This window comes from Periophthalmus magnuspinnatus, chromosome 16, assembly GCF_009829125.3.
Source record: "Periophthalmus magnuspinnatus isolate fPerMag1 chromosome 16, fPerMag1.2.pri, whole genome shotgun sequence".
NCBI classification, from domain to species: Eukaryota; Metazoa; Chordata; class Actinopteri; order Gobiiformes; family Gobiidae; genus Periophthalmus; species Periophthalmus magnuspinnatus.
Genome location: NC_047141.1, coordinates 20229770 through 20243933, shown reverse-complemented (window position 1 = coordinate 20243933; position 14164 = coordinate 20229770). Strand labels below are relative to the sequence as shown.

The 14164-nt window shown below is 43.5% G+C and overlaps 1 protein-coding gene across 2 annotated transcripts in view; it reads left to right on the top strand.

The window, feature by feature from the left end:
- Nucleotides 1-12195, top strand: part of LOC117383325 (teashirt homolog 1-like) — a 33289-nt gene extending 21094 nt beyond the window's left edge. For both annotated transcript variants that reach the window (XM_055227582.1, XM_033980475.2), the window contains exon 3: nucleotides 7464-12195. In XM_055227582.1, coding sequence (XP_055083557.1) covers nucleotides 7464-10987 — 3524 coding nt within the window. In that variant the 3' untranslated portion in view covers nucleotides 10988-12195. The remainder of the gene's footprint in view (nucleotides 1-7463) is intronic.
- Nucleotides 12196-14164: the final 1969 nt, after the last annotated feature.

Genomic DNA, 14164 nt, shown 5'->3' with positions numbered 1-14164 from the left:
TTCAGAGTCTTGCTGAGCTGCTGATTTTTCCAGGTCTTGTTTTTGTAAAGGCTATTGTGTTCAAGCAGCTTCAGATTACATGTTCTACTCTGTGGGGGAGAAAATCTGGATACACAGACAGGTAATAAAAGATGCAAAAAGTTCTACAATCTCTAAGTCTATGATAGTGGCAATAATAGCGGCAGCATGCAAGTAAAATCCAAGATTTAGATCTCTGTTTCCGTTACAACAACACTTGTCAACCACTTGAAAATATTTTACATAACACATTATAATGATTGCCATTATTCATTTTGACATAAATCAAAGAGGCCAAACTACCCAAATTGACTTGACTGTATTATGCACATAGGCGAAATACCTATTTTGAAAATGTATATTATATAAAATTCTATTCAGAGATATTTTACAGGTGTATAAAAAGATGCTAGACTAACGGTAAATACACTCTTGCCCTTAACCATTTCAGCCTAATTAGCAGCAGTCAGCATTTGTCATTGCGTTTAGGGGTGAAGATTAGGAACACCTCTCAATTAATCTGCAATCAGCCTGTTTGTTAATTAGCTAACCTGTTCTAAGTGGCCTTCAGGGCTCTTGTGTAATTAGCTAAGCTGCCGGGGAGCGAGCCTGTGTGTTGATATTGACCTGAAGTTGAACGCACACATATATAGGCTATTGTACAATTGTATGTAGCTGTGCCAATGTCTCCAGTCACGGTCAGGAGGGACAGGAACTCTGCACTCTCCCCAACAGCATCCTTAAAAACAAACAGCACGGAATCCAGCCTGTGTTAGCAAGCATTTGAAGACACACACACTCTCACATATTTATTAGCCGTCGGCGCGCTCAGACAGATATACATATTTGCACATAGTCATGCTCATACTATTACACTTTAAACTGATTGTTCCTCCCATCACTCGGTGGGAAACCTGCTTCCCTCAAAAGCCTTCTTGGAAAAGGCAGAAAAAATAGACTCCCTGTGCACACACACACACACACACACACACACACACTCTTTTGAACATTTCATCCTTTTCAAGTGCAACAACATCCCAACCAAAATGAACAGCGTCTCCATAGCTGTGTCGAAGCATTTTTTGCCTTGCTCACTTCAAAGCCATTTGTTTACTCGGCTGCCTCCTGACATTGTCTGTGGTAATTAAAGGAGCGCACTGAAATTTATGGTTTAATTATACAGGCCTTGTTATGCAGAGAGGCCAGGATGGGCTGATATGCTCAATAAAAATAAATAAATTCCATACGGCTTTATTGAACCTGTGTTTGCTCGGAGGGTGCACAGCCGTTTCAGTCTTGCAGGTGCGTGCGTTGTTTGCGTTTAATTGTATGCATATGTGTGTGTATATTGTTTATTTATGTATTGCCTCACAGGACGTACACAGCTGAGAGTGCACTGTGAGTGGGTGAGAATGAAATTTGAAAAAAGCCAGATGAATTGTGATCGATCGGTGCTGGTTCAGTGTATTGATCCCCCAGCATGTTAAAGCCCAGTGTACTCCATGAAGAACACTCATTCAGTCAGTGTAGCCCCCCTCCTCCTTACTCCACTATAACACATGCATGGGTATACTGGAAATACTACATTCACTTTTACATCTTATTTAGATGCACAATTTTAAAGTCATGTTTTACAATTACTTTTAAAATCTCTGTTAGATCAGGACATGAGCGAGGATAAGAACTATCTATTCTTATGATTTAACAATACATTTGTAAGAAACATTTGCCTTATCAGCAACTGCTCTTGAACCTTTGAACTCTTTCTGGTTTCACAGTGTATCAAAGTCATTTAAAATATTATGGACACAATTATTCTTTTCAATTCCACTCTCTTCCTGGGTTACATGTAAACAATATTACCAACAAAAAAAATACTTGACCTATGACCCTGTAAATGCCTATTGCATTGTAGGGCATTCAGTCTGTGCCCCCTTCCCTTTCTCCACTTCTTCCTCCTCATGCCTCACACGCTTGGGTATACTGTAAATGCCTGCTGCTGTAACTGAAAGTGTGTGTGTGTGTGTAAAAAGCCCAGATGCACGTCCAGATTACATTAACTGGTTGTGTGGGTGCCCGTGAGTGTTTGGGTGCTGTGCGTGCGCAGTAATGGAGAGCTCTCTTGGCTGTGGCCCACAAGCTTCTCCTCTGAACTGATCTTTGAGTTGAGGTATAAATAGCGCTCGCTCTATAAATAAAACAGCAGCACCTTTCACACACACTTGCTTGCTCACATAAGCGGACGCACGTTAAAAGCTTGACATGTCTCTTGGAGCTGACACCTGCCCTTGACTCAATAGGCAGACATTATGACTAAGTTCTATAGTTTTGTTCAGTTTCTGGTTATTGTAAAAGTAAACCTGTGAAATGGGTTGACAGGATTACATGTAAACATAACATTATGACCTTTGACCTTGCAGTGCGATGAACTCCTCAAATGTTCAGATATGATTAAGGGTTGGTGGAAAAATAGTTCACAAATAGAGCTATGAAAATTTTTGTGGTGTATCTTGTAAACATAGTCAATCATTCCAACAAAGGAAAATGAGCTAGTATACTTATTGTGCCCGTCCCAAGCAAAGATAAATGGCAAGGCGATATTGCACTGCACCCTAGGAAGCAAGACATTATCTGCCAACCATAGAAACAACCTAGTGAACACGTGTTTCCCTAACATAAAGTAAGCATTGTTTGTTTTTGAGGTTTGAATATAGTCTAAAATGTTACTGTGCCTACACAGCAGACAGATCATTAAATCACACAGCTGGTAAAGCGAAACCTCGGCGATGATGTTTCTCTTTGACTTGATATAATCCTTTTGGTCCACTGTAGTTTCACGTGGCTTATGGTAAAAGTGTTTGCACAGAGTTACTAGCACAGACAATCGACAAGGTGAAGGCTTGTAGGATTCACAGAATAATATCTGCCAATAATACCGACTTTGAACGCTAATTTTGTTTGCACAGCGCTTATTCCCATTCACACCACTTTTCGACATCAGTCCATTATGTAGCCATGTGTCTGGAGAACAACGTGTCCCATCCGTGGCTGTCTGCTGCTCTGCTCGGGCTGAGGGCTCACAGTGTTTTGAAATGGAGTGAAGGGGGGTTGAGAGATAAATTGGTACAGCGAGCTGGAATGCTGCAGCAGTTATTTAAGGCCCTGTAGGTGCTGCCTAGGCCATATGCTTCCATTATTCCACTTGGGAGGGGCCCATGTGGGCGTGTGAGCAAGCCTGGTGAAGGGGAGGAGGAAGAGGGGGTGATTGAGGAGAAGAAGAGGGAAAAAAGGTAGAATTATTTTAAGAGTAGGCCTGTTTTCTAGGTACAGGGAGAATGTGAAGAACAAGGAGAAGAGCAGAGAGATGAGATCATAATGAATTCCAAAAGTAACTTATCGCCTTCACCTTCAATATCCACCTTTTTTATTGCCTACTTTGCATAACTTATCGCCTCAAATCTTGGCATCATATGAGTTTCATTAACTTTTGTAAAGTTGATTTACCATAAAACTATATAAACTACTTTATATTATATTAACTACTATGTTTTATTCTACATTGTCATTAAGGCACTGGATTCATCCTAGTCATGGTAAATTTGAAAATGAGTGTATAGCCAAATGTACAATATGGATGCTACTTTTTTGTAGCTGTTTGTTTCTTATGGACTCTCTTCCACTTCTATCAGTATAGTCTCTTGTCAGATTGAAGCCAGTGTTCCTGATCAGGGCATTGCTCTCATGTTAGCCGCTTCACGGATAGCACATCCCAGTATTCCCTGTGACACGCCGGCAGCTGCATTACCATAATTGGCTTTTCTACATGACGGGACAGAGGAAATAATAATGTCATTTTATTTACAGCCCTCTTGTCCCGGTCCGAGAGTATCACCCCCTCCTCTTCAAGGCCCCTCCCTTTCATCTCATCTCTCACACCCCTCCCCTCTGTGACTCTTTCTCCACAGTGGTAGCTTCGAAGAGGCCTGTCCCGTTCACTCTGCCATGGCGTGTAGGTCAACCGATAGCTTTTTGATCAGCTCCTGTCCAAAGCCATCAGGGTGGAGAGGCACGTAATGGAGAGCAGGGTGACAAACTGAATCTGGGGAAGGAATAAGACTGCCAGTTTCCTATTAAGGTTCAGCTTAAACGCCCTCTGCCCCCCACCGCCCCTCTGCCACCGCGCTGCGCCATGAACCTGCTCCTGCACTGCCTAAATCACATGAGTGAAGGGGCCTGTGATTGGACATTAGTGCCGCAAATGACTGCCGTGATTGCCCCCTCTTCCCCAAAATCAGATCAAATAAATAAAAAATGTGTGTAAATAAATAGAAGGAGGGCTGCAGGGAGTATTTGGGCCTATGGCAGCGGAGCTGACTGGTCTCATCCCCATCTTTTTACCCCCTTTCACTCTCGTTTCATCGCCCGGCTGCCTTTCTTATCTGGTTTGTTTGGCTTTGACAGCGGCCAAATGGTGAACCTCTGTGAGCCTGACAGAGAGTTTTATTGATTTAACAACCAGCAGACTCAGAGCGTAGGAAGGGAGAGGGAAGGTGGAGAAAGATAGCAAAGTTTTGAAAAGGAATGATATGTTTCTGCTCCTCTGCTTGCCAAAATGCTGACGTGTCCGCTGGTTGTATTTCATTTGGTATCATTTACAAAAATCATGTCATACACAAAGTCGAGCCGTGTGTGGGAGCGAATGTTTTGGAGATGATCTGCGCTTGTGTCAAGTGTGTTGTCCATTTGTGAGGCCCAGTTTAGTGTTGATACAGGGCGTTCACCACTCGCTTCATCATGATGAACTTCAGCTCTTCTTTGGAGCTCTGCTCAAACTCACTCCAGTGAAGTATTGTATGTGATATTTACATTATTTTACAAACTGCCTGCACTCCATAAACTTGAATATACCATGTTTAACAACTGAGCCCGTAATTTTGTGCAGGCGAGCAGTTTATGATTACTCTACGTCTCAAACCTTTTCCATGTGTATTTTACTGAGCAGTGACTTCACTATACACCTGTCTTTACATTAGCGTTAGTCGTTGTCTGGTCCATGTTGGTGATCTGGTGGAGCTGGTGGGGCCTTGATCGCTGCAGTATTTGACAGTAAGTCTGTGGCGTTATCCTGGCCACACTGCCGCCTGTCTCCTTGATGGCGGCACGTCCCCAAGCAAAAGTGACAGGCGCTTTGGCGCCTGTGCAGATGGCCCTGCTCACAGCCATCACCCACTCTGCAAACTAAACCGCCAGGGACGGCACGCCAGCCCTGCCCCTCACAACACCGCCCCTTTGCTGCTGGTGTTACCCTGCATATGTGCATCCCAAAGACACAGGACCCTTTATATGGTCCACCTCAGGATCAGGTGTCTGTGAACAAATGTACTATGCTGTTGTTATAATTTTCTCTTAATTTCAAAGCTTTGTCCCAAATTAGTTGATATTCCTCAGCATATGTAGAAAGGGTTATTGGAGAAAACACATATTCACTAATGGTGTAGTGTTGTGCATCATGAAACTGGCTGTGATTCTTACAGATGTCTGTCTTTGCCAGTCTTTTGTCTGTGTGCTTTTGATATCTCCCTCTTTGTTGTTTCCATGACAACATGGCAGGACAGGCATTGATTGACAGGGATCGTCAAAGGGTTCCCTGGCGCCATGCTCATCGCTCCAGACCCCTCCCTCTGCAGTCTGTCTTTTGTCACTCACACAGGCATATTTCAGATCTGCGGCTTCTCTTTCCTGCTGTCTGGGTGTCATTAAGCAATTCCAACTACCAGGGTTTAGCTGTGTTTTTGGCTTGAGCAGAGAAGAGTGACTCACTTAGGTAATTCCTACAGTATTTTTTGTGGTATTGTGCTTTGTCAAGATAGGATATTCATTTTATAAAATGCCCTGTATATTAAATGGATAATATGATATCGATAGCTTGCTCTTCAGGAAGTAGGTAGTGAGGGGGAAGGTACTGTAACAGAAGACACTCCGACGTTGTGTTGTAGCTAGTACGGCACATAATGCTAATCTGCTGTGTTAGGGATTTTCAAGAGTTTTAGAAACTGTCTAGGTCTCAGTCTGTCAGTGGGATTGAAGCACAGCCAGGTTCTCCTGTAGTGCTCTCATTTCACTGAAATCCTGTCAGCCGTTTGGGGAGTATGTTGCTCATTTGGAGAAGGGTGTATCAGTAGCACACAGCAAACTGAGACTTATAGGCAATATTAGGGTTGCCGATTTCAAGTTTGTGCTGTTAGAGCAAACATGTATTAGTGCATAAAATGCACACACTTGGAATAAGGCAGGGAAAGTGAGTAAAGTGAGTGTGCTGGCTTAGGTGTTTACAGACGGGCACTTGGTAGCCCCTCTCATGCACGCACACCCACATCATCTTGTAGTCAAAGAATATAGTGCAGCTGCTTACCACTCCCCTCCACTGCCCCATCTCCTCTCAGGCAGCAGTAAATGGTGCCAGTGTACATATATATCAGGTATTATGTCCACTTAGATTATGATATGACAGGTTAGCGTGCCGTTTGAAGCTGACAGCACATCTGTTTCATCAGAAGAGACTGATACAGGCATCTAGGACACACATCTCACCATGCAGGAAGGAGATAAAGGAAGAAACCAGGGGGCTGTCTTTCCTGTCTCTCTCACCCCTCTATCCTCTGCTCCATTCTGGGATTTCTGCACAGCCCCCATCACCCCTTTCCAGACCCCTATCTCTCCACCTAGCTCATAACCCACCACCTCCTGCTCACTTTCTTTCTCTCTACATCCAGTCTTGTCTGTCTCGCCTGAATAATTGTCTGTGTTTACATTTACTTTTCAATACACATAAAAAGATCTGTAACTCATTTACTTGTTCTTCTTTGAGTCTGTCTTTTTGTATAGAGGTCAAAGGTCCTTTTAGCATTTTTTGTTGTTTTAAATAAAATGACCCCCCCAATGACCACTTCTAAAACACAAATGTAGAAATTATTTTCATCATAATAATTACAATATAATCACTTGATAAGATGAATGTCACATGCTGTATGGGTAAAAGACAATAGAGCTTGAGAAAGAGAAAATAAAATGGGGGGGGGGGGGTTCGTCATACAAGCATGCAGCTGGCTAACAAGGCCAAACAGACAGTCATTTCCTGGGGAACATGAAGCTTGTGGAGGAATAGGGAGTTGGGAAGGAAAAGGACAACTGTCAGAAGCTCAGTGATTTATTTTTCCCTTGGAGGCTTTTTTCACCACTGCCTTTCAGAACCACATGTGTGTAAGATAAACTCATGCATGCATACCAAAACAACACACACACAAAGTAAAAGCCTACATGTGCTATCAAGAGCATTCAGTTTGGGTTATTTTGATAGTGGCTCTGTTTGTGCACTGTAAATCTTTTATTTCATTGAGCTGACCTTTTTCTCTCTTTCTGTGTTTGTCCTTGTCTGTGTGTTGCAGCGTACATGCCAGAGGATGAGCTTAAGGCAGCACCACATGATGAGGAAGAGCACCTGCAGGACGATGGCCTCTCACTGGATGGTCAAGACACCGAGTTCATGTGCAATGAGGAAGACGATGACTTAGATGGAGGCCAGCTACCAAGCTACAGAGACTCTCCCCTCAGCAACGGCACTAACCCTGATGCAGGCTACGGCTCTCCACTCAGCGATTCCAGTGACCGACTTGCAGATTTCAAGAGCACCTCTTCCCGGGACGGTCAGGAGAGGGATGGCAATGCTCTGCGACCCAACGGCAACAACGGCCTTTCCATCCAGGACAGTCTGGCAAAGATGAAAGCCGTCTATGCAAACCTTATTTCAGATGCCTCTTGGTCTAGCATCACATTGGACATCATGAAATCCAAATCCGCTGCTGCTGGTAGTGTCAACAGTGCCCTTACCGCTACTGCAACTGCCCCTGTGTCCCCGACTTCTCCTGCAAACAAGAGCAGTGGCACCAGTGTAGTTAGCAGTCAACATAATGGTAAAAGTTCGGGCTCTGTCAACCACAGTAGTAACTCCACTTGCACCACCAACGGCATAGCAGTGAGCACAGCTAGCACCCACAGTGCCACTAGCAGCAGTGGGAGCAGCAGTGGGGCAGCAAGTAATGGTAGTGGCGTAGCTTATGACTGGCACCAAGCAGCACTAGCCAAAACTCTTCAGCAGACACCTTACCACCTTTTACCAGAGCCTAGCCTTTTCAGCACCGTGCAGCTCTATCGGCAAAACAACAAGCTCTATGGCTCTGTCTTTACTGGGGCAAGCAAGTTCCGCTGCAAAGACTGTAGTGCAGCTTATGACACATTAGTAGGTCTAACAGTCCACATGAATGAAACTGGCCACTATCGCGATGATAATAAGGACAAAGAGGAGGAGCAGGGCAAGCGCTGGTCCAAACCACGCAAGCGTTCCCTTATGGAGATGGAGGGGAAGGAGGATGCCCAAAAGGTACTTAAGTGCATGTACTGTGGCCACTCATTTGAGTCTCTGCAAGACCTCAGTGTCCATATGATCAAGACCAAGCATTACCAAAAAGTGCCTCTTAAAGAGCCAGTGCCAGCATTGGCTACTAAACTGGTGCCCACTTCTGCTAAAAAGCGAGCTATACAAGACCCAATAGTGTCCCCCTGCTCCCCAGACTCTGTCCATGCTGTTAGTGGTGGCGGGAGCATATCTCTTAGCGATGCTGGGAAAGACTCAAAATCTGCAGCCAACCCTTATGTCACACCAAACAACCGTTATGGTTACCAAAACGGTGCCAGCTACACATGGCAGTTCGAGGCTCGTAAGGCCCAAATACTCAAATGTATGGAGTGTGGGAGCTCCCATGATACACTCCAACAGCTAACTGCACACATGATGGTGACAGGACACTTTTTGAAGGTCACAAATTCTGCTTCCAAAAAGGGCAAACAGCTTGTCTTTGACCCTGTAGTGGAGGAAAAGATTCAGTCCATTCCTCTGCCACCCACCACCACCAGGCTCCCTGTTCCCTGTGGCATAAAATCCCAGCCAGTGTCCCCTGCCCTGTCGTCTGCCTCTGAGGAGAAAAGAGAAGGGCCAGAGGAGGAGAAGGTTGATGGGGACATAGTAGAGAAAAAGATAAAGGAAGAGAAAGAGGATTCAGGAGAGAAATCTGAATCTGATACAACCTCTTATAAGTATCTCAGAGAGGAGGACTTGGAGGAGACACCTAAAGGAGGTTTAGATATACTTAAGTCCCTTGAGAACACAGTATCTAGTGCCATTAGCAAAGCTCAGACAGGCACGCCCACATGGGGAGGCTATCCCAGCATTCATGCGGCTTATCAGTTGCAGGGCGCAATGAAAAGTTCCACTACTGTTCTGCCCCCCACCATCCAAAGTGTACAAATGCAGCCAATGTTTAACAGTAGTCTGCGAGGCCTAGTAAATGATCCCAACTCAGTCATCCATTCACCTAGAAGCCCCTCTTCCCCTACCCCACTCAGGAGCAATGTCACTGCCATGGAAGAGCTGGTAGAGAAGGTGACAGGGAAAGCTGCCACTGTGAAGAAAGAGAAAGAGGAGAAAATGGTCAGCTTAGAGCGCTGCCGGCCTCCATCATTAGTAAAATCTCCTTCTCCGGCAATGAGAGAGCAAAGAGAGCAGTTACCATCTCCAAATGACCTTTCAGTTGGTAAGCCATCTGGTGTGAGAAGTAGCAGCCCAGGCAGTGTAGATTCAGAGCTCATTTGCAAGAAGGAGCCCAAAGAGAGCCTTGTTGATAGTCACAGCAACCATTCAAAGAATGGCTCAGAGACATGCCAGTCCCCAGTTACTAATGGCAACAGTCTTGGGATTATCACTGACCACTCACCAGAAAGCCCTTTTGTTAACCCTCTAAGTGCACTCCAGTCAATCATGAACACACATCTGGGTAAGGCCTCCAAACCTGTGAGTCCCGCTGCAGACCCACTCTCTATGCTTTACAAAATCAGCAACAGCATGATAGATAAGCCAGCGTTCAACCCCAGCTCTCAGGGCAAGTCAACAGAGCCCATTAGCCACTATCAGCTCTATGAAAGCAGTGACCAGCCAATTGATCTGAGTAAGAATAAGTCCACTAACACTAGCAACAGCAACAACAACAATAACAGCTGTGTGCTGCAGACAAACAATAGTGTGAATGGTAACAAACCAATCATGTCTCTGTCTGAATCGGTGTCCTCTCCTCTGAGAGAGAATGCCCTGATGGACATTTCAGATATGGTAAAAAACCTCACAGGGAGGTTAACTCCCAAATCCTCCACCCCCTCCTCCATCTCGGAGAAATCAGATGCTGAGGGCAGTGCATTTGAGGATGCCATGGAGGACCTGTCTCCTGTCCAGAAGAGGAAAGGAAGACAGTCCAACTGGAACCCACAGCACCTGCTCATTCTGCAGGCTCAGTTTGCCTCTAGCCTCAGAGAGACCCCCGAGGGCCGATATGCAATGACTGACCTGGGCCCTCAGGAAAGGGTCCACATCTGTAAGTTCACAGGGCTCTCTATGACCACCATCTCCCACTGGCTAGCTAATGTCAAGTATCAGCTGAGGCGGACTGGAGGCACCAAGTTTCTGAAGAACATGGACTCATGCCAGCCTGTATTCCTCTGTGGGGACTGTGCCTCTCAATTCAGGACTCCTGCCTCCTACATTAGCCACCTGGAGTCTCACCTGGGCTTCAGTCTGAAGGACCTGTCCAAACTGTCATCTGAGCACCTTCGGGAGCAGCAGGCTGCCTCTAAGGTGATCACAGATAAACTGACATTCAGCACCCCTCTCTCCCTGACCACTGTGGAGGACGAGGCCGGCTCCGTGTACCAGTGCAGACTTTGCAATCGGACATTTGTCAGCAAACATGCCGTCAAACTCCACCTCAGCAAGACCCATGGTAAATCTCCGGAAGACCACTTGGTCTTTGTCTCTGCTTTGGAGAAACTGGAAAAGCTGGACAAAATAGAGAAGGTGCAGGTGTGAAGCTGAGGCTTAGATTAGTTTAGTCAGCTGTTGAACTGAATTTCATTGCACTAAAACGACATTTCAATTTCTGCACTGGGCCGAACTGAGCCACTAGAAAAAATCTGTCTTACAATTTTTTGTTGTGATAACTGCCTGACTGGACCATGTCTTTTCATGTTGATTTGTTTTTGTTTTGTTTTGCCAAGCTTTTTTAAACTTATTTTGTAATATATTTATATGATATTTGTCGGATCTGTGCATGTGCTTAAGTGAATCAAGGTAAAACACAAGATTTTTTTTTTTCATTGCTAAAATACAACTACTGTTTCAATGGTATCAAAATCAAGTGGTGAATAAAAGAGGCCAAGAGAGGAGAATTGTATAATACTTGATATACTATAAGAAGGTTAAATAAATGTATACACCAAAAGAACGAGAGACTGAAGTAGCACCTTAGACAGACAACATTCAATTTGTAATATGTCTTCAAATGTGCATTTTCCGAACCAGACAGTTTTAAAAAATATTCTTTTCTTGTTTTTAAGGTCTTGATTTTCATGATGAATGGCCTGCTAATAGATCTGCCAGTGTAACAGACAAAACACCATGTAAGCATTTGGAGTAAAAGAATACTTAAGTACTGGTTGAATCAAAGTGAATGGCCATCAGTTTGCAGGTTTGGTCAGAAACGTTTTCTTGTTGTGAACTCATCTTATAACAATTTTCCAGTTGTATGGTTTGTTAAAACCTTCTCTGATTTGTGTGGCTCTATTCAAATGTAAAGAGGAGTCTGTTACATGTAAATGACCCCAGTGAAGCGTCAGTACTCATTGGACATATCTTACCGTTTGAAACAGATCAACATTCTTTGTATCTTAAGGTGTGTGCATTCTCTAACTTTTATATTGTCATTTTGTATAAAACACTGATAAAACATAAAAACAGATGATGTACATAGATATATGCTGTAGAGTTACAAAATGTCATTTTTTAAAGAAAATACAAATTTAACTTTGGCTTGGTTTACAGAAATAATTTTAATTATACTTGCATCCAACTTGATGCATGATATGGTGTGGAACAATAAATAAGCGATGCACAATGACTATACATTTCAATGTTTTATCAACAATGTTGTAAAAACATAAAAAACTTTTTAGAAACAATTAGTTTGTTTCAGTTCTTTCTCAATTGTAAAATAAACCCCAAAGCAGTTGTTAACTGTTGTACGTTTGTGCTTGTTATTCATTAGTCACAGTGGTGCTGCACCATGTTAAACTTAACACTTTTCAAGAACAATTCGCACATACTCAATTTGCACATACTTTGCCAGAAAAAGTTGGGAGAAACTAATTATTTCTGTAGTTCAATCAATCAATAATCAATAAAAATGTCTACATATATTTTAATTGTGATTATTGATATTGCCTTTTTGCATTTAGGCTATATACAAAATCACTGTGTCATTACAAGTAAGGGGGAAAAAGTATGTTGTTTGATAGTTTTTCACTTTAAATTGAATTACATTAATGTTTCCACAATACTGTAGCTCTTTAAATGGCATTTGCTCTTGACACTTATGATAATCAGAGGTAAACCAAAATCCCCTTTTCACTTTGCCCTTTGTAATAGAATGTTTTTTTATGTGCAATATTTTAAGAGAAGAAGCAGTCACTTGTGTCATACATAAAACTGATGACTGAGCTGCATCATACTGGCAATGATTATTAAGATGATGAAGATGACGGGGGTGATAAGGCTGTGAGGCTGCCTATTGTACTGGGAGAAACCCATGCTCAGCTTGTGACTGGCCTTCGGAGGGCCTGCTCTCAAAGATCCAGTGTTACTTTAATGACGGCACTTCTGAGAAGGCAATCAGATGGGTGTGTATTGGTTTCATACTGCCTCCTGACTGGCCACATACAAACACTTAAATAATAATACTGAGTCTCAGGCTGAGCTTCAGTGTGGAAATGCTAATTGCTCTCTTGACTAAAGGTTTTGGCAAAATGTGATAACATGGAGGACATGACAACCTTTTTATTAAGTAGCAAGTTTGACAGTCAATCTATAAATCCTCAAACCTTTATTTATATTATTCCATAAAATAGATGTACTGTGCTATGTACTGCCTCACAAGCAAAAACATACATTAAAAAATATATATATATTATCATTGTTAATAGATTTATTTGATCTATTATTTGAAATTGCATCGGCTGTTAAAGCTAAATATTACAGTGTTGTTCTATTGCAGTAAAGCTTTGTTACAGCTTAACAACCTACTGTCAGTGACACTAAAGTGCAACTATTGTTCCTGCACATTTGTCTTTGCTGTTAAATCAGGGCCTACTCTTACATCTGATTTTTGCAGACTGGACAAACTAATAGTGTAATTCTATTATGACCCACTTGCAATGTTGATTGAACAAACAGTGGTGTCATTTACTGTACACAAAACGGCTCAGAGCGATACAGAGCTATTGGGTACGTTGACCTTTAAGTGACCCCACAGCGCACTCTGAAAGTTTCTTTTTTCTTGTCCAGACAGCCCTGCAGGTAGAGCGTCTGCAGTGGGACTATCTCTCATCTCGCCCTCACGTCTCAAGTTTCTGATGGGGTATTTACAGTGGCAGCCTTTGTGTGGATGAAGCCATGCTGCAGTGTTATGACTTCCACCCCTCGCACTTACAATATGGCTCACGTCGCCTGCGTCAGTCACACGCACTCGCTCCTATTAGCCTGACTGTCTTTTTGTTGCAATTACACACCTCCTCGATCCGGCTGCACCTCGCTGTGTTGATACATGGATCTAGTGACAAAGGAAAACACAGGCACAGGGGCAGATTAGCCAGGCTCAAGATGCGCCTTTCCTCTGCTAAAAAAGGGGATGATGCCTGAGTCGGGTTATAAAACAAACACGCCAGATAAACAAGCAACATTTGGAGCAGATAGTGTTCCCTGCACAGCGGAAATAAAAAGCACCTTGTAGGTTTAATACCCCACAGCTAAACCTGTAATTTTGCTGCGCCGTCAGATAGCTGCTGAGCCCGATAGAGACTCCGCGTGGCTTTGGAGCGAGACTCACGCACTGTTTCCTATGCGTATTCTATGTAAATTACACACGATAATCGCCACGCACGGCACAATGCTGGTTCCCGCGGTGCAAACGGAAACGGTGAGTAGATAAACGCA